At 43.5% G+C, this 20,409-nt stretch overlaps 1 protein-coding gene across 9 annotated transcripts in view; it reads left to right on the top strand.

Annotated features, from left to right (window-relative positions):
- The window catches only part of LOC144142797 (uncharacterized), a 52,050-nt gene extending 32,147 nt beyond the window's left edge, over positions 1 to 19,903 (top strand). For 8 of the 9 annotated variants that reach the window (XM_077674541.1, XM_077674538.1, XM_077674535.1 and 5 more), the window contains 9 exons: positions 1,026 to 1,136; positions 2,838 to 2,969; positions 4,096 to 4,227; positions 6,566 to 6,688; positions 12,355 to 12,483; positions 14,449 to 14,583; positions 15,715 to 15,840; positions 17,311 to 17,382; positions 19,608 to 19,903. In XM_077674541.1, the coding sequence (XP_077530667.1) occupies positions 1,026 to 1,136; positions 2,838 to 2,969; positions 4,096 to 4,227; positions 6,566 to 6,688; positions 12,355 to 12,483; positions 14,449 to 14,583; positions 15,715 to 15,840; positions 17,311 to 17,382; positions 19,608 to 19,682 (1,035 nt within the window). In that variant the 3' untranslated portion in view covers positions 19,683 to 19,903. The remainder of the gene's footprint in view (positions 1 to 1,025; positions 1,137 to 2,837; positions 2,970 to 4,095; positions 4,228 to 6,565; positions 6,689 to 12,354; positions 12,484 to 14,448; positions 14,584 to 15,714; positions 15,841 to 17,310; positions 17,383 to 19,607) is intronic. The other variant, XM_077674537.1, reaches the window with a different exon arrangement.
- The last annotated feature ends 506 nt before the right edge of the window (positions 19,904 to 20,409 follow it).

Here is a 20,409-nt window from a genome sequence, read left to right as displayed (position 1 = left end):
AGTAACCTAGATATTGTGGAGGGGGGCAAGCTGCACTGTTGTTGCCATAAGTGGAACGGAATTGTCACGCAAAGGCATTGGCAACGTCCGATATGCTCTCTCCTCGTTCATCGATGAGGTTAATGTTCCCAGGTGAATTTTTACATGTTTGAGAACGGACGTGGCCCTAGAAAGCTTTTGCATTGCGTGTTGCATCAGCCTCAGCCGCGGCAATGTAATTCGACCTATCGCGCCTAACCAGACATTTACAAAGAGATCTAAGTTGACGAAACTCATTCTGCCACCTTTCCTGCCCCGTTTTCTTAGCTTGCTTGTTCGCTCAGCATAATAAAACAATACAAATGTTTTGGCGCGTACCTTTTATTCGAGGCTGCAGAGTTGGCCACTCTGCTGCAGTGTTATCAATATCGAAATCTACATCCTGTACAAACCAGTTATGGGCAGTCAACGTTTAAAAAGTAAATATTATTCACAAAAGCGCCACTGCTGCTTTAAAGGGGCCTTTAAGAAACACCACCTTTCTAAGTTAAAAAAAAACAGCATTTGTTAACCCACTCAGCTCCATTCCAGCCATGAAAGGCATTCGTTTAAACAAAAAAGGCGAGCAATTCTGGAAAACTTTGAAATTTTGCACTGCAGTGACGTAATGCGGATGAGAGACGCGTAATTAGGGCAAGCACAAATGCACATATATCAGTTGTGTATCGCTTCAGCGTGAACGTGTAGTCAACAATCCCACGAAATTATAGGGCCCACTACAATCGCCCATTCAATGTTCTTGGCGGTGTGTTTGGTCGGAGGCCGCCGATTGCACACACATCCTGTGAAGTCATACAGCATACAAAGTGGCTAGAGGGCGTCACTGCTTCTCGTTTCCGTTGTTATCGCGGTTATTTGTCAAAATTTTGCAAGAAAATTGCAACCGTTGTTATCTGGATCAAGTAGAGTTTTTAATGTATCAGTTTTGTGTTTTGTCTTCATGGCTCGTGTAAGTCGTTCCTGTTTACTTTGTTCGATCTGTGCAGGAACATTTGGAGTACTGCTTCAATTTGTTTATTCAGTGGAAAGAATTGATCGTCAATAAAGTCTTCCACGACTGCCAAGAAACTGAGCTGGACTGGCACTCAAAATCTTTAGTAAGTATTACAATTTCCTACGCCATTCAGATGAAATGTTTGCTAAAAGAAGATAGCGAAGACAGCTCAAGAATAACAAATTTTTTTCAGAAAAGAGATCTGTTTCTTTTAGTGCTCTAAGAATTAAGTGCACGTATAAGCCGGTTGTTCTATCTCCCAATGCATTTAGTGTTAAAAAAGATGATGGCCACACGTATGCGCAATGGGTAAAGTAGACCCCTGATCAAGTTTTAAGAAGCTTTCGACGCATAAATTGTGATCATGTTGCTAAAGACCTTAATTTTGCTACGTTTGCCGCTGCGTTTGTCATTCGTTTGTCTCATCACGGCTCTGTGTTACTCCCAGCGATCTCTGCCTCTATTTTGCCGTATGCGACCAGCTCTCACAGCTGCCTCTGATGTAGACACTTCAGAACGCATCGCGTAGAAACAGCATTGATATAATCGTTGGAGCAAGTGATGCCAAGTGCTACTTTCGCATGATTCATATTTGATACCGAACGCGCGCATTCCATTTTGGAATCATTGCAAGGTCGCCTATATAAGTGGATTGTGGTCGATGGCGCTACCTTTGCGCTAAATTGGCGCTACAGTGCGCAAAAGTAAAAGGATGTGTATTCAAAGCGTACTTTCCTGCGCACGTAATTGTTGGTTGTTTAACTAATTTGTTGAATTAATCATGTAGGAATAAAGTACTTGTATCTAAGAAACGTTTCAATGTCAAAGCCACCACAATTTTACTAGTCAAAGTTTAGTCAAGCCATCGAGTGGCCATTGTGTTGGATAGTGCGTTCGTATCACACTCCAGAGGCTCTTGGTAGATCTCTGACCAAGATCTAAGCTTAGTGCATCTCTTTTAAAACTGAATTAGTTTTGTTTGGCTACAGGAGCTTTCGCGGAAGGTTGTGTAAATATGAGCATTTTATGAATAATTGGTTCTTTGCGTTGCTGCAGCTGTTAAGTGCCGGAATTGTGTACCGCCCCCCAAGGCTAAGCCGCGTAATTGATCTAATAGGTAATAATGAAATGTTACAACAAGTTATAAAAGAAAACTTCCTAAACTACGGGCACATAAGATTGTCAACATAAAAATGAGTAAACTTAATGGTCGGACATAGCAGGTAAGTATCATGAAGGAGCTGCAAAAGTATTAAAAAAAGACACGATGAAATGATTTGCATAAATATAATTTCAGCCCGTGTTACGAATACGTTTCTCGGGCGTCTTACCCCGTTTTTAAGATAAATTAATGTCACAAACAGCGGCTACCGATTTGTTTCGTACCTGCGATATCACCTGCTGAGTCATTGGAAAGACTCATTATTTGCGTATTTTTATGCAAAACAGTTGAGACCTTAATGCGGCATTAAACATGAATAAACCAACATTGGGCGCGTTCTGGAAAGGTTACATCAAAGAATGTATACTAAGCATAAAGAGTTCGCACTTCATGAGCAGGTAGGGGCGATATCGCCGGACAAGTTTACTGAATTCGCTTGTGCCTTCCTGTGAGTTGGATGCCATATTTGAATTTAATGCGACTCCATTCTACATTTGTGCAAGAGTATTGCGCACTCACAACTTTGGAGGCCAGAACATCACTGGAGTGTTTGTAATTTGTTTATATAAGTTATCTATTGTAACATTTTTAAAAGCACATACTGATAACAATGCAAAACAAAAAATTGGCTTGCTTTACCAGGGGCACATGTACACATGTCCCGTATTGGACCTGGAATCGAAGAGGTCATTCATTCTCATGACATACAACTACTCCCGAGGACATTATGGCGAGGAGTGTGGTGCAAGCACACCAGGCAGTTCATTTTTTCAGGTAAGTGTACATTATTGCTTCTGAATAACAAGTTTTTTTTATAATTAAACGGCCCCGTGGTCATGACGCATAATAGGTCCGTTACGCAACTTGATGCGCTTGACATTAGAAGCTTTTAAGTAAACCTATTGCTCTTCATTTTTCTACAGTTTGCATTGGCGTTGGTTCTAATATTCGTAAAGTAACCGTCTCGAAGAACATATTACTTGCGCTCCGTATAAATAAAAGTAAACTATCATATATAGAGCCCTTGTCAACGCATGTTCGTGAAATGTGTATCTATCAAGTTGGGCTTCAGTTAAGTCGACTTTTGACGACGTCGCTGGTGTTGTACTTTCTCCCGATTTCTAACGCCAGCTCGCCAGGCCACAAAAAAAAATTCTTTGTCATTGAAGGTCAAACAGAGAAGCACACCATACACACTCAAACTTTGTACATGTACACAGCAATTGATTAAAATTAAAGGGGTGATGCCAGGTTTCGGCTAAGGTAACCTTCAAATATGAGATATAATAATTTACTGCATCATTATATAAATGTACCTGTTAGAGAGTTTCAAAGCAAGCCTGTATTCTTAACCGTACTTGGTACACTCCTATAATCAAACTTTGAGAGCCTGTTTCTTGTCCCGCTCAAGTTCATTTTTAGACTGGACCTCATGTTTAACGGAAAAAAAGTCTACACACCATTTTCAACTGCCCACTGGATGAATGTGCAGTATTCGGATTTACTACCGATGTAAAACTCTTTGTGGGAATTTGTCCCGTTGTGTTTCATTGTTCTCATTATGTAAACTGGCTCCCTAATGATATATTTATTTTCGTTTATGGAACAGGACGTCCCTCTGTTGTATTTTTTCTATGGGAACTCCTTCTGTAATACTCTGTTTATATAAGAACTGTAGTTAACTAGCATTTGGACGGAGGCACCAAAAATGACATCTACCTATTTATTATACTATATGGAACATATTAAATAGAAGCTGTGCCGCATTATCGTGTGTACATTTTTCACGCACAAATGTTTACTGCACAGTAACTTCCTTGAAGGAAAAATTAGCTTTTGCATATAATAGGCAGCTTTCCTGTACTAAGTTTACTGTTCATTAATGTTTACCTCCGAACAGGAGCACATCGGCGTTTGCGCGAAGTTTTCCGCCAAATGCAGCAAATTCGTCAGTCGAGTTGTAGATAAATACCGCCGAGAGCATTCCAGTAATGGGTGTCCCGAAAACAAGAAAACCACCGGAATTCCCGAGGTGAGCTTCGTTCTTCCTGAATCTTCAAGGGTGCAAGCGTACGTCGATCAAGAACAAGTTTCTTGCATTTTTAAACTCTTTCTGAACTGATGCCATTAAAGTGAACCCGAGGCAGAGTAAAGCATTTCGGTATCCGGAATTCCTTTTTTGTTGCAATTCAACACTGATACCGCCTGAAGGAGAGACGAGGCACTGACAGGAATTACAAAGCCATGAAAACACATTGCGCTGAGTACCAGCAGATTGTTTAATGTATAAATGTGGAGGGGGAATACACACATACTAGGTAACAACAGAGACCCATTTAGAAAGAAGGACTGAAAGTGTGTGCCGAGGATGGCGGAAACGTTTGTCGTCAATACACACTTCACCTCTCTTTTAGAGAAGTTCTAGCTCCACCATTGTTGTCGCTCGTATGTTTGACTTGATTTAGGGAGTGTTAAAGTATCCCAACCATAATTACCCCTCCTTCAGCTGGGCCTTCTTTATTTCTTTTTCACATCGTTTATGTTATGTCCGTCATGCAAATATCAACACAAAAAGGAGAGTCAAAGTCTCGGCCGCGAAAAGGCAAAGACAAGTCCTGTCTGCCTGCTCATGTTCTTCCGCTCCGTTTTTCCGTTATCAGCTTCCTTTGAAGGCCTCGAACCAATTCAGTTGAACCCCGGTATGTTACGATGCACTATGTGTGTATATAAACCCTATAAGCACCAGACATTCAGTAGGTTGCCCACTGCATGACCAGTTGCTACATTCACGTCCATGCGCTGTTTTTCACACTGCTATACGCACGAACTGGCCCGCCTTGACATTCTTGCACAATTAATTGTAACTGCCTCCAAGCGGGTGAACACGTCACCCGCTTTTTCCGCGCTGAAAAGGGATGACAGGATGTATTTTCTTCTGTTCTAGTGAATCTTGTTTTTTCTCATTTTTTGTGCGCTATGCTTCACAAAATGATGGTAAATTTGAAGAGTAAAACGCTAAGAGAACCCAAAGTAAGCGTAACTGGGACCAGAGCTGTTTCAGATAATTAGCTAAGGCTACACACATTATGCCACGTTCACACGCTAGTTGTCATAAAACATCAATGGAAAGTTCCTGAGACCTTCTACTTACGCTAACAGATGCGCATTAAAAATTTCTGAATCGCAAAGGGGGGTCACATGTCACGTGAAGTGAGATTTTATTTTAGTAGCTAACTAGCCATCTGATTTGGCCCGTAAAATTATTTCTGGACGTGCGGTACAGTTTTGGCATGTTTTTTTTATTCCCGTACCCGCATTTAAAACTTCTCAATAAAGCATGGAAATTGCAAGAGAGCCGCATTCTGCTTGCGCCTTGCAGTCGTCCCTATTTGAACAATCACGTATCAGGCACTTCTTTGACACCACATTTAAGAAAGAACAGCTACTAAAGAATGCAGAGATTGTTGGCTTGGTCATTGGACTGTCTAAACCAAATGCTACTTCAAGAACTTGCATTGGATACACAACAGTCTAGTGGCAGCAGGTAACCTGTGAGCTTTTCTTCTGGTAGCGTGCTTCAAGGGATACTTTTGTACCCATGGTGTAACCGGAAACACACAGGTGTCATAAGAGATGCAAGTATTTTGGCCTGCGTGGGAGAAGTTTCTCAAAACATTTGGGTGATGATGTTGGGTAAAGTGGTATGTCCTCGTGGCACCGGTGTCGATACCTGTATCCGGTGGCTGAGATAAAACTACACCTGCCAAGCAGGCTGCGGGTTCTTCTATTGGGGTAGACTAGACTTGCAGCACATAGGCTAACCGTAAAGATCACAGTTAAGATTGTAGCAACCGGTGCTTATCTAAAAAATTGAGTGTTTTCAGTATATATTTGAGCAATATTTGTATTTTGTTTGCTTAGTGCGGTTCCTATTGAACCATGTCGTGAGTTGGTATCGTGACAAATTTTTTTCTCGGTCGACTTTCTTTTATGTAACTTAACACATCGTTTCTGAGAAAAACTAGGTGGCCAAAGCAGTTCACCTGGGGCGCAATTCTCCAAAAGAGGTGGTGCCCCCCCCCCCCCCCCCCCCCCCGAGAGAGGGAGGCTAGAGTGATCGTCGCTTTGGAGGTTTCAGCATCCGCTGTGCCGGAGGTGTACCCAAAGTGTGTTCTCCAGACTCCTGCCCCTAAAAGCGACGACCGAGACAAAGCATAAATGGCTTTTATGTCATTACCGCGTTGGTTCAAGATGACGCCCCTTTTTTGTAGAATTCCACTCCTGATCCTGATCCCATACTTTACGAGTGCGCACTGTCATCCTATGGTCTACCAATACATTTATCTCGACGCTTTATTTTTTATTCACAGACGGAAAATGGTCATTTCTTTAAGACACGAGCCACTTCGCCTCATGGCATAACTGAGCATGACGCAGAAGATACTGACCAATGTCCGAATTGCTTTGTCCTGTTGAAACTCGAGGACGTTGCGGTAAGCCACCCTTTGCACTCGTTGTGGTACGTCTTGATTTGCTTTGAGTGCCATTTTGGGTGGGACGAATGATAGGATGTATTGAAGAAAAGTCAGCGTTTTTCACCACGTCGTTCAGGAACCATAACTAAATTTGATGAAAAAACGACCTCAGCTTTGCTAATAAATATGTACTATCAGCTTCAAATGAAACGCGAACACAAAAATATGAACCTGAGCACACAAATAGCACGATTTCTTACCATGCAAGCCAAAATGACGCGTGGATTACTTACAAAAACAAAGTTGGGAAAAGTGTATTTCCAAACATACCAATAGCAAGCCATTTTATGAACTATACGAACAGTATTTTTCAATTTCGCACGCTCTGGTTCCTATTTTAGTGTTCGCGTTTCATTTGACGCCGATAGCACCAGGGTGCGCACTGAGACAGACATTGACGTTTTTGCGCCTGTGACAACCTTTTTCGAAAAATCTTGGAAATACTTTCTTCCAGACCGTCCTTTCTCGTAAAGATTTATTTTGTTGCCTTGAAAACACTTCACAGCTGCACCGCTAAAAAACCCCCAGCGAAAGAAAATCCTCCAAGAAAAACCTTCGTTATGGTTGAACTACAACTGTGGTATAAACGTATCAGCCCAACAGTACGCATCTACGTGTAACGGGAAGCTCTAACTAAAAACGAGTGAAATTCAGAGAAAACGGTCTTCTCGTCTCCAATTCAAAGCACAAAAATGTGCTGAAGAAGCATCACTCTGGCAGTAGATGTTCTGTTGGCTGTAGCTGCTCCGGTGGTGCGCACCTGCTAATGAATATAGTTATAAATTCATTGCGCTTATCTTTCGGCAGTTGATGGAATAGGGAAAAATATGAGAACGCGAAAAGTATGTTTTTTTTTTCGCATGGCTAACAGAACCCACCGCCGGTGGCACCATTAACGACATCCTTGCCGCTGATACAGAACCATCAGGGTGATTTGCCTGATTCTGTAATATTTTGTGACATACCTAGGTATTGTTTTATGTTTCCGAAAACATTTCCTGCTCTTTGCTTCGGCAGCCGCTTCTTGCTTCACGCCATAAGGATAAATTCTGTAGCGGGTGCTACCCAGCGCGGTGTCTCGGTAGTAAAGGCGTTCTGCTCCTCCTGAGCCCAACGAGGGGGGTTCGGTTCCCGGCCGCGGTGGCCGCCTTTATGATGCAGTCGAAAAGCGAAAACTCCTTTGCATCACAATTTCACTGCACGGTAAAGATCACCATGTGGTACAAATTAATCCCTAGACGTCCACTACGCCAGACTAAAAGCTCAGTCGCCGCTTCGGTGAGTATAACCCCCCCAAAATTTGTAATTCTTTAGCGTCCACGAAATATAAAGGCAAAAAAATGGCGACGCTTCACCCCAACGCCTGCGGATGCGCAGGGTGATCTGAATAGCGGAGAGTGCATGAAGCCCGCTCCGCGCTGGCTTCACCCAGTGGTAGAACCGACACTTAGCGAGACAGGGCGCTCTTCGTGGCAGTATAATTATTAGGAAAATTGTCAACATATTTCCTGTGAATTTTTATTTGCAAATGCTTTAAAATACCTCGCTTTGCGCAATCGCAGAACTTGAAAAATCAAATCTTCTTAAGAAAGAGACGGTTAAAACGCGAATCTTCTACCATGCATCCTTGGAGACGGTGAAAAATACACAGCTTCCACCCTATCAAAATGGCGTAATAGGATACACGTCACCTTTACGACACCAGGTGGCCAGGCCCAATTCCGGCAATGAAAAGTGCTTTCTTCCTGGTGTGCCTGATGGGCCTATCCTTATTACCATCATTCTTTTGTAAAAACTATTGTGTAAATTGCGCTTTTCTGTAGTGCGGAAAGTAGCGACGTAGAACGCCATCAGTGATGCACAGAAGGCTTCACTTTGAAAGCCTTACTTGCAGGGCGAAACTCCAAGGAATAATCTGCGGCGTTCAACTGGACATTAATGATTTTGCAGTCACAACTCTTAGGAAACAGACGTGTTCGCAGATTTCCTGCAAGCTCGCTTTTGCTCTCGAGACGTCAAAAAGAGCCGTTTACTTTCTTCTCACAAGAAAAGATGTGTCCTGCAGCGAGCACTAGTACTCGCCCAGGTTGCGGTGACCAGATATTGGTGCTGCCCGCGAAAATGCACAGGCAGTCATTGGGCTCCCCACTGGATAACCGTAGCGAAGAGTGAAAACACGAATTCTTGTAAGAAAGCATTAACAAAAATACGAACACTACCGCTACACGTTTTACACGTTCTACACGTTTTAGATTTGCCGGTGTTGCATCACTCGTATGCTGACGAACAACAGCACTTTGTCACTGCCTTATTCGGGTTACTGCGGTGGCTCGCCTGTACTTAGATTTTCAACAGCAATACTGTAGACCCCGACTCAAATGTGTACTATGGCGTCGACAGAAAACCCCGAAGCCTCAAGAAAAAATGTGGTTATTGAGGTCCCGGGAAACAAATCCGGGACGTCTACGCCGTGAAACCGGCAATAACAACCATTGCGCCACGCTTAAAGCCCAATCGTACGGGTTAGCGGCGGTGGGGAAGAATAACAAGTGCAGCCAATTGGAAAGAGAAACAAAAAACGTTTCCTAAGGTCTGAGTCGAACGTCGATGCCTGGCCTTACAAAACGGGCGTCTTTCCGATTGAGCTATCCACACATTCCAGGCGCACAGCATTTCATTTGGGCTCGTAGCGCGGGATTTGGCTTTGAACTGGGCAGCGGATTATAGCGCGTGCTAACGCGCGCACTTTGGGAGAAATGTGAAAGCCTGCGGACGAAATGATCCGGGCCTGCCAGGCATGGGTAACTTTCAGCGGCAAGTTTAGAAATAAATGTGAGGTGATGACATATGAAGCGATAACTTGGAGCCTTCCTAAACAACGTGAAACCAAACTTCTGTGAACACAACGGGAGATAGAAGGAATAATGATCGTAGTAAGAGTTAGAGACAGGAAGCTATCTTCTTTGGATCAGAGAAGATAGCTTTCTCTGATCCAAGATAGATCCGATTCAATTCATTGTCTTGTTCTACCAACAGGCCCAAAGAGGTACCCTCAGAGGAAAACAAAACCTACATTAGAAGATATCCTAGTTCAAAAAAAGAAAAAGAAATGGACTTGGTATGGCCTTGCAATTAGGCGAAATGATTATCACTGGACTAGCATGGCGACTGAGTGGACACAGAGACGGGCCTACAAAAAGTGGAAGGCCAATTACTCGATGGAGGGGTGAAATAAAAAAATTCGGAGGCGAAGAAGGGACTCGAGCGGATCGGGACAAGAGCGGTGGGCAGTCGATGGGAGAGATCTTCGTCTTGCAGTGAACCTTGAGGGCTGGTGCTAGTGATGATGATGCAACATCCAGGTCTGTGACGAAGAGAGAGGGACTGCCAGCTCCGCTGTTTCTTCCGCTGTCGCAACTTGTGAACGCTGCACATTTTTTTTTGTCGGAGAGGTACCCTCTGTAGAGTTTTCGCGGATCTTGCTGTACGGAGAAAATAAATTTTCCGCTCGCAGCCCTGAACAACACTTAAAGTGCCGTGTTTATTGCACGGGAAAAGCAGGCGGACATGGACTGATATAATTTCAATAACGCTGCCAGCGTAAGATCCCGAGAGCCCACGAGCGGAGACAAATGGTGGTGGTGCTGGTGATTTATTAACAAAGGAGGGAAGAGAAAAGGCCTGGGGATATTGTTGAACTCAACGGGGAGTTCACCCTCATACGACCCAGTCCAGGGAAGGGGAAGGAGACAAACGCCTGCACTTTGGCTAGACAAATGCCTGCACTTTGGCTCTGCATGCTCCTTGCCGAAAGTTGTAGGAAATAGCCGGAAGCAGTGACTCGACATTGACCAGCCAGTTCCTGCTTCCCGAAAGAAGGAAAACCGCCCTCGTCCCCTTGCTGCCCGGATGAGTAGAAGTTTGCGGTTCATAATACCGCAAAATTAATTTCACCATTTAAAAACCATCGATAATTTTATTTATAACTTTCGGTGATCATCCTTATTTGCATAATTACTTGGGTTAAAACCCCGTTTCGTCTTGGTACTCTACTTCCTCGTATGCAGCCAGTACGTCGTATCTGACAGCCGAAGGTGCTGATTTCTCGTGTAGGTCCTCACAGTGGAGATTTTAGCGGAAAAGAGTTTTCAGGCAACTGTCTTCTCCTCACGGGTATTCTTAATATCAGTCCAAAGTGTACCGCAGCTTCGTGGAAGGAGTGTGACAAAATATTTGCTTTTTGAAATCTCTCCATGCAAAGTATGAGTACCTGCTATGTATTGATACGTAGAAAACTAGTTCTGAACATATTCTCCTCTGGATTCGCAAACTCAATTTTCTCGAAGGATGTGCCACAACCGATTGTCGAAATAACAAGCCCTGTGCACACCACTGCACAAGCGCAGTGTTATTGAGCTCACGTCAATATACCCACGTATATTGAATAATTACTTCTTCCAGTATTTAGTTGGGAATAAATCAGTAGCCTGTTACCAACAACTTGAAATGGTCATATTGTATATTGTTATCATACATTTATCTGGTTGAAGTTTTGGCACGTCACAATTTGATTGCAAAAGGTGGTCGGCAAGACGAATAAAATCGTCACAGACAGCCAGTCATTACTATCAATGGAAGTATTTAGATGTTTTAGATAGGCCTCTGTTGAGCTGTTTATATACCTGGCATAAATGTTTGCTTATATTAAAGGCCCTTAATATAATTCGACAAGTTACAAAAATGTGAATCAAAACCTAACTGGATGGCACAAAATAAATGTTTAATGTAGTGGGAGTTAAGCGACATGACGTTTGCATTAGGCAAAGTTACATTCATTTTTAATTTTTTGCAGAGATCAGGCAGAAATAGGAAAGTAATAATTTTCAAGAGGCTTGCCAGGTTCATATGACCTATTATATTGAAAGTAAATGTCATGTCGAGCTGGCTTGGCCAGCACTCTTCTGTGTTTCGACCCAAAGGAGGAAACTCCTTCTACCGATATGTTTCTAAAGAGAATAGTCTTTCTTGGGCTTATTATATGCGAAAACTTTGTATGTCTGTCTGTCTGTCTGTGTCTGTCTGTCTGTCTGTCTGTCTGTCTGTCGGTCTGTTCCTTGACTACTATCTGGTGGTGGTGTTCATACTTAACATTGTTGAGCAAAAAGAAAACATTAAGCATGTCTGAAGCAAAACATCAATGAATAAGTGATACCTGGAAAGCTCTTTCAATAGAAATACAGGCATACTCAATTTTTGCGATATAAATTAGAAAATGTCTTCAAAAAAATATTTTTACCCACAAATAGAAATGCCGCACACACGCGGCACTAGCCCTTCTGGGGCATTCCAAGAAGTCGAACGTAACGAAAGGTTCCAGTAGATCGCGCGTGAGCAGCAGTGAAACGCAGTAATGTTCAATTGACTTGAGCTAACCTTCACTGAATTTATCGTGCGAGGAGCAGGACGGGAAGGGCGGAGCACGAGGTGAGCGGGAAGTGGAGAGGCATTTACGTGGCAGGGGCGGCAGACGACTGTAGTCCTCCGACGACATTTGCATACGGGGACCATTTTTTTTCCAAATAGTCAAGTGTATCTCATAATCGATGGCACTTTCATCTGTGCAGGACCACGCAGATAAGTGTCCAGAACTTCGCGTGTGTGAAAAATGCTACAACCGTGTTGTGGCCAAATATTACGGCACCCATCTGGAGGATGAGTGCCCAGCGAACAAGCAAACCTGCACAAGTTCCCAGGTATGTAATCTGGCTGGTCTAGCACAGCTAACATACCGTATGTTCTAAAGCCCAAGAGCAGTGCTTTTTGATGATGATGATGATGGTCGGGTTTTTATGGCGCAAGGCCGACTAAGGGCGAAGAGCGCCAGAGCAGTGCTTTTTGCTTGAATCTGAGGAAGATTCGCTGATAATGTCGGGCTTATTGCTACAGTAGCGTGTGACGGCTGCGGGAATAAAATTAACTTCAAAAAAGACTGTTGGGAGAGAAAAAATACAGATGCAGATATAATTAATGATTTCTGTACGTAGGGAAGCTGGCTTGTACTTACTCGGGAGGGAGGTAGGGAAAGTTAGAAAAAGCAGTGATTCTTCCTAGCTCTGTGTGGTTGCCGCTTTCGAGATTAAGATATCATGGGTTCGGGTAACGTTGTTTCACTGGCAGTACTCACAGTTTAGGCGTTTCATGCCATAATAAGACTAAAAAATTCTATCCAACAACAACAGCGTCAAAGTGCTTGAAAAGTGCTAAAATAGTTAAGGCTATACTGCAGCTTGCAGAAGAGCTGAATGCAAACATCTGCAACCAGGGACATCCCTGGCCTCCTATTACATCCCAGCATCGGAAGCGCGGACAGCACATCGCTTCCCATTTATTTTGAGGAAAATTAGCTGATGAACGCTGGACGTCCATCGGATGTGCAATTGGCGACAATTTCTGCGGAGAGCTGTTGCAACCGAGTTAAATGGGAAACAGAATGAGGAGAACGGTGTGGCTAGACGAGTGCCATTGTAATTGAAATCGGGGTAAAACAATTTTAGAAACCGTGTCTTACTCGAAATGGGCGCAGCCTTTCCAGTAGAAGTGACGATGTGATTGTATAACCCGAAAAATGACGAACGCACTTCCGTAGTCATTGGTGTGACAAAATGGTAGTGCAAAATTATAGGTCACCCACATCCTGTAGTTATCATTCCCCAAATTTCTGCACTAATTTGAGCAATGACAGTGGCTATTTACTCGAGCTTTTGTGAGACACGCTGATTGGCAAGTGAGCTAAAATTTAGAAGTAAGATCTATCACCAGTAAGATAACACGGTTGCAGGAATTACAAAATGCTGGGGTGCTGTCTACTTTATTTTTAATACAGTGCTAAGTAAAATAAATGAACGCATTTGTAATTCCCACTCGAACCAATAGAAAACAGCATTCTAGGCAGCTAAAATGCACAGAACAATTGAAAATTTAGATTTATGCAATAACAGAAAATAGTGCTATCTAAGGGAAATTTTCCTTCCTTTACTCAAAAATGCTTCAACCACTATTATTGCTACACATCGTCATTACTCAAAGCATGGTAATGTCAAGAGAGCTTTAGTGCACTTATACCGTGGTTGTACCAAGGAGTCGCGAAAAATGGGGAAGCTTGCGGTCTCTGCACGTCGATGAGAATCAGTGAGGCGTTCTTAGAGCCACTCGTAACCTCCACCGCCAAACCCGACGCAACGCCCACCGCGATGGCTCAGTGGCTATGGCGTGCTGCTGAGCACGAGGTCGCCGGTTCGATTCACAGCCGCGGCGGCTGCTTTTCTGATGGAGGCGAAAAGCAAAAACGCCCGTGTGTTCGACATTTCGGCGTACGTTAAAGATCCCCAGGTGGTCAAAATTAATCCGCAGCCCTCCACTACGGCACGCCTCATCGCCTGCGTTGCGTCGACGCGTTAAACCCTACAATCAATCAACCTTCGCCGCAAATATGAGGTTGCCTGTGATCCGTCGATGCTCGACAAGCATTCTTCCTTGGGTGAGGATCGAAGCACCACAGGAAAGGTTTGGAAATCTCCGTATTATGCTACCTTTCTGTATTTTACGTACACCGTTATGGAGTGTGCTCGCCACCTCAAGCGTCGACTGGGGAAAACGTACGGCCGGTAGATATTGCACCCAGAGTTAGTGACTCGGCTTTGTCTGGTGTTGCATTTCAGGTGGATGAAGGTAGCGAAGATCAAACTTCAACCAAACCAGCATCTTATGGGGCACAAATTCAAGCACACGACTTCGAAGAAGGAGCTTCCCCATGCCCCTATTGTGAGACTCTGTGGGGAAACAAAGATCTGCAGGTAATCTCCCAACCACTTGCACTTTTCGAGAATTCTAGATGTATATCCTTAAAGTTATTACTTCAGGGTACAAATGTGTTGGAAAACATGTAAAAAGTAACAACTCCGGGGACTTTTCTTTATTATTGAGTAAGAAAGAAATCCCCGCAGTAAAATTAGGGTTTTCTACGGAATACTAATTTAAGAAATATCCAGCAGACATCTCAAACTACCTAAAGAAAGACGAAAACGTGGCGAAAACTAGACGTGGGCGAAGGAGACAAGAAACGACAGATACAGGGGCCAACGTCCAACTGTTTATTCAAAGGAAACCACACGAATTTATACATGACTTCCCTAACTAGAAACAAAAACAACAAAAAAATAACCAAGGTATAATCATGCTAACAAGTGTAGAGGGGTTGACAATGGCTAGTGCCGTTGTTCTTCCCTCTTTGCGGTTTGGTCTGCGCCCGGAATTGCGAGCACACGTGCTAGCATTGCCTTGTTTTGCTTAGGTTGTAGAAGATAGGTTGTCATACCATCAGCAGGGTTGAACTTGTTCTTTCCAGCGGTTGTCCCACTTTCTACACTTGCTAGCATGATTTTACCTTGGTTGTTATTCTTCTGTGTTATTTCTGTTAGGTAAGTCGTGTATAAATTCGTGTGTTTTCCTTTGAATAAACAGTTGGAAGTTGGCGGCTGTATCTGTCGTTTCTTTGTCGTTTGTCCACGCCCAGTTTGCGCCCCGTTTTCTTCTTTCTCTAAGTATGTACCAACTAGCTCAGCAACAAGTTTTGCTAAAAATAACGTCCTTTCTGTCATTTCTGTCACCCTGTGAGCAGTGTTCTCGTTTGGAGAGTTCAGTGCGGTTCACTATAGAGGACAACAAAGCAGTGTCATTTACAGCGCAGCCGGCTACAAAGTTTGTCCATTGGCATGATCGAAAAAACTGAAGTCGGAATCGCATATCCTGAACTGTGCATGTTACGGCCGCTGGAAATGGATCCCGTTGTTCCTTTTAGCAGTGGACGTCACTATAAAGTCTGTGTGGCTGTATGTGGGGTTGTTTGTGCATAACCTTGGGATCACATTCTCCGTTTATATTGATGCTGTCAAAAAAGAAACACTCTATTGTATGACTCTGTTCAGGAGCACATAAAAAATTGCCAGCGGGACCAAGTTGAAGCTCTGAATTCACCAAGCGGAAAGATATATGATCACAAGCCAGTGAATGCCTTGTTCCAGGAAAGCAAACCAGATACCAGATTCATTAAGGTGAGCAATTATGATTTCAGCAGGCGATGGGACGTCAGCAGTAACACGCCTCTATGTACTATAGGCCAATAAAGTATACGAACCACGGCTTCGTGAAATGAGCATTTTCTATTATATGCCGCTGTCAGCATAAATGTTATATGTGCGCCCGATTTTATTTTATAGTGACTCTTGAAAGTGCCTTAAAGGTTGCCGGTTAGGCACCTGGCGGAGAAATCCCCTCAAAATGCAACCCGTCGTCTGTTTACTTCATTGACCGATAGTACGTGCCACTGCGTTCAAAGACTGCACAAACCAAAAAACAAAATATTTTAAAATACACAAACACAATACAGAAAAATACTTTACAGAAACCAAAAACAAATAGTTTTTGCATGCTCGTGCCCCTACAAAAATGGCCATATGGGCGCTTCGGTACTCCTAACAAAGAAAATTGAAAAATTTTGCCCAGCTTTACAATTTACCAGCAACCGATAACCGCTAATAAACTAAGTCGCAAATACGCCGCATCGGTTTCGACGCTAATAACAACTTAACTCAAAACTTTATTCCTCACCCATGGTAAACGGTAACACGCCGTATGACACTATTTCCACATTAGGGGTACAAACAATAGGCTATACTTTTTCCTCGAATGCCGGAGCCAGCCAATATTCGTCACAATGAAAACAATCGCCAGCTATTTCCGACACACGCCATACAAGCATTCGCCCCAGTTTCTGGGCAGCATAACGTGGATGCTACATGTTTTAAGGGCCAAGAAAAGGTTTATTACTAGATAACGTCTAAAAACTATTCTCAATCACAATACCCCTTTCTCTCTTTAAAATACTATTGCTGGAAAGAATACAACCGACAGCAGCGACCACTTCTGAAACTTACACGCCACATGTCAGAAGTGCACAATGTCCAAGCCACAGCATTTGCACTGTGATAGATTAGTTTCCTAAAATGAAAGGTATAGGATACCCTCAATTCATTTTCAAATATCTTTGCACCTCGTTGAATTTAGACATTCTTAGCTTCTATAAGTTATAAATCAACGTTTGTATAATACGCGCCATTCCAGCTCAGTTGCCTTATCAACCGAAGCGGTATATTTATTGGTTTCTCCCTTAATATTTACTTGCAAGCACTTTGGATGTATCATGTCGCCTGAAAGCCAGCTACAATGCGTTTGTCGGTCACAAAGAGTATTTTTAGTTTTGAACTACTAATCTATCGTTCATTTATCTCGGTAAAACTAGAACAAAGGGTATATATTCACCATGAATGTTGCCCTGGAGCAATATTTCGTGTTTGGCCCAGCCAAACCGTCCGTAATTTTTTGTGACAAACACGTTTGAACGATTGAGTATCCGTACTGCGGTAATGACAAAATCTTGGTTAGTAAGGCTATTAAACTGCCATAAATTAATATTATCACAATTATACACAGCTCTGTCACCATCCCTCCTACTGTATTTTCAGGAAACTGAGGAAGGCCACGAGAAACCGATGGAGACTGAAGACGACGTTGAAGCCCTGAAGAAGAGAGTAGAGGTGAGTTGATGTATGTCATATTATAAGCGCACGCTACTTCTACCGTTTTTTACGTACAATAACAAAGAACGTTATGGAAAGACTCTCAGCTTGTAAGTTTCCACGCGTGCATTCTGCATCATTGCACTGAGTCAAGTTACCTTTGTTCCCACTCTGGAACTGCGTTGCCCAAACTAACCACAAGGGTTTGCGGAAGCGGATGAAGCCTTTCTAAAATGAATTTTTCTCTTACCACTGGTAATGTTTATTTCAAGCGCTGAACGCCATGTCAGATAAAAAATGGCGGATTCATAGTTTAGCGTGTTTTATATCGCGTCTCTATTCCCTGAAATCCACTGGGCCGGAAAATGTTCGTCCACGCTCTGGTCCAGTGATACGCATAGGGAGTAAACAGAGGCGTGATTATCTATGCGCCTGCGTGAAGAATAGCGTGTACTATAACGACGCGTCCTGAGGAAGTCAGGTGATATGTGCAACTTCACGAAGCCCCAAGTGGAAACGATGCTTATCGGTATAGGCACAGAAATGCCATTCCGAGTTACACAAATAGGGCTTTGGGACAATTCGTACAGTACCCTCGGGCACGCATGATAAAACAGCGGCGGCCTCGGCGGCCGCTGTTCTGCGGCGCGGAGCCGGCCGCGGCGGCGCTAGGTTTCTAGCCCACGAACACACTGGCCGCAACGGGAGGTGTGAAATGCTGTACGGACTGAGCCATGAAGTCATACCCGGTTAGCTGTACGAACGCGTCTTATGTCCTTTCCTCTAGCTTGTCCAATGAGATGGTGCTGCCGTCTAACAGAAGTCAAGCGAAGTAGTCCGTCATGACGCTAATGAGCGCCGATAGTTGGCTCCTCGATAGTGCAGCGTGTAGCAGCGGAAGCTACTGTGTTTACCCGTCCGCCGCCTATGCGGAACGCCGATCAGCTTGTGAAGGAACGCCGCTCTGCGTTCCATCAGCTGAGCTCGTCGCAACGCAAGCCTCTGGCGTACACGCCACGCAGCAGGACTAATTTGCTCGCACCTTTGCCTAAGTGACCCGCCAGCAGGACGTCGCTCGCCAAGCACACCCACAAGACTGCTGCCGACCCGCAAATCGTGGTCCTTTCGCTCTATCGTACTGTACTGTGACTTCACCCTGGCCACCCGCTCGGTTTCGTTCGCACGCTTAGCCAGCGCCGGGGGTTTCAATCGGATTTACGCAGTGCTCCGGAACGTGTAATCAAGTGTCTAATGTTGATGCGTCTTACGGTGCCATACGAACGAAATATAAATAGCGGTGTGCCAGTTCATATCGATGCATAATAAACATTCAAATGCTCTTGTAAAGGTACATTTGTCTTTTGTGTTTTACCGTTTCCTATGAAAGTAGGATCAACCAAATTTCTGAATTTTAATATCGATACATTTTTTAAGGAGAAAGATTTAATTTGCTATAGCAAAAAAAGCAAGAATTTATTTTGTATTTTAGGAACAGTGCAAATACTCGTTGTGCTGATGTGTTGCCTCAACAATGCCTAGTATTGCTTTCTTTTTTGTGCAACAGTGTTGACAAATCTGAACATTGGCACCAGATTTTCCAGTTTAGAAATACTTTCCCTATATAATTGTGTCGTACAAGAATTATTTTACCCTTTGGCCTGACGGCTGACTCCAGGTATACAGGGACTGACCAAAATATTCACGTTTAAGTAACCGAAGAAAGACTAACGTTTATAAAAATCGAAGTCATTCGTAAAAAAACTGACTGACTGACATATCACTGATATAAAATTGGCCACGTTTATTTATGTATTCTGCCTCCTGTACTTCTCGAGCTTTTGTTTCCTGATTTCTACCCAAATCCCTGATTTAGCCAGGGTTTACAACTGCATACCCAGCCGTGCACTAGAAAAATCAAGTAGCCCTAGCAGAAAATTTTATTGCGATATTGTCATTTGAAGAACGACGAGCCAGAAGCAGTGTGAAACTTCCCAAGTACACCAGCAAACATTTGTCGACCTCTCTCTATCACCCCGACCTAATTCTGCTTCAGAAATTGTCTGTATTTCTATGCTCTCCGTGTAATTTATTTTCTAATGTTTTAACAGTGATGTATTAAAACATGAATGCAGGCAATCCTTTACCAATTGCTTTGAAAACTGCTTGAGAAATGAGTGGCGAAATTTAGAACCGAACATAGTGTACTTGTTTTGAATGAACGTTCTTATAATGATCTTTTTCAGGAGTTGGAACATAGGATCAAGAACCTTGAGCGCCCCCTGAAGAGGCTTATCGAAAGACTGCGGAATAAGGAGTAAAGTGGTGAACGGTGTTTCCGATGACACACTTTGGGTTCATCAATGCTTGTGGCTTCGCGTCAAGTTCTTTTCTAAAAATGAAAGCATATATGTGGCTCAAGTTGTTCTTGGTTGCAAGATAGGGCTCCCTGCTTTGGCTTTGAATAAAAAGTTTGGTTATTTTACATAAAGAGGAAAGGGAGTAGCTAGGATGGTTTTTTACTTTGAGTAGCTGTAATAAACATTTGCAGTCTTTCCTCATTTCGCCTCACGTTATTTTCGCAATAAATGATACGAGCATGAGAACAAAAATTGACTCCAATGAATGCTTCCAAGGTCGTTGAAAATCAAAGCTTTAAACGACACCAGCAACAATTGCCCATTCGACGTCCCATGAATTCACACACGTGCCTCTACAAAGAGTGAAACCAGAGATTCTGCCAGCCGTTACGTAAAATTCCCCGGGGTGGCGTCTCGAACGCAGCAGCGTAAACAGCGGCCAGGCTAGACGGTGGACGCCACCGCTGTAGCCAGGCCGCGATCTAAGCTGCTGCGTTCCCGACGCTGCCCCGCGAATTACAGGTAACGCCTAGCAGAATCTCTGGTTTCACTCTTTGTAGAGGCATGTGTGTGAATTCAAGCCCGGCCGTGCGTCGGCAGACAGAAAGGGGAAAGGAGCGTCTCCCAAGGGTGAGACAACGGAACATAGCAATCCTGATATGCTAGCTCGGGGATACACCACCGGGCG

This window comes from Haemaphysalis longicornis, unplaced genomic scaffold (assembly GCF_048455015.1).
Source record: "Haemaphysalis longicornis isolate Haplotype H1 unplaced genomic scaffold, Haemaphysalis longicornis Haplotype H1 scaffold_6, whole genome shotgun sequence".
Taxonomy (NCBI): domain Eukaryota; kingdom Metazoa; phylum Arthropoda; class Arachnida; order Ixodida; family Ixodidae; genus Haemaphysalis; species Haemaphysalis longicornis.
The sequence above is the reverse complement of the archived record's forward strand: the minus strand, read 5'-3'. Positions and strand labels throughout refer to the sequence as shown.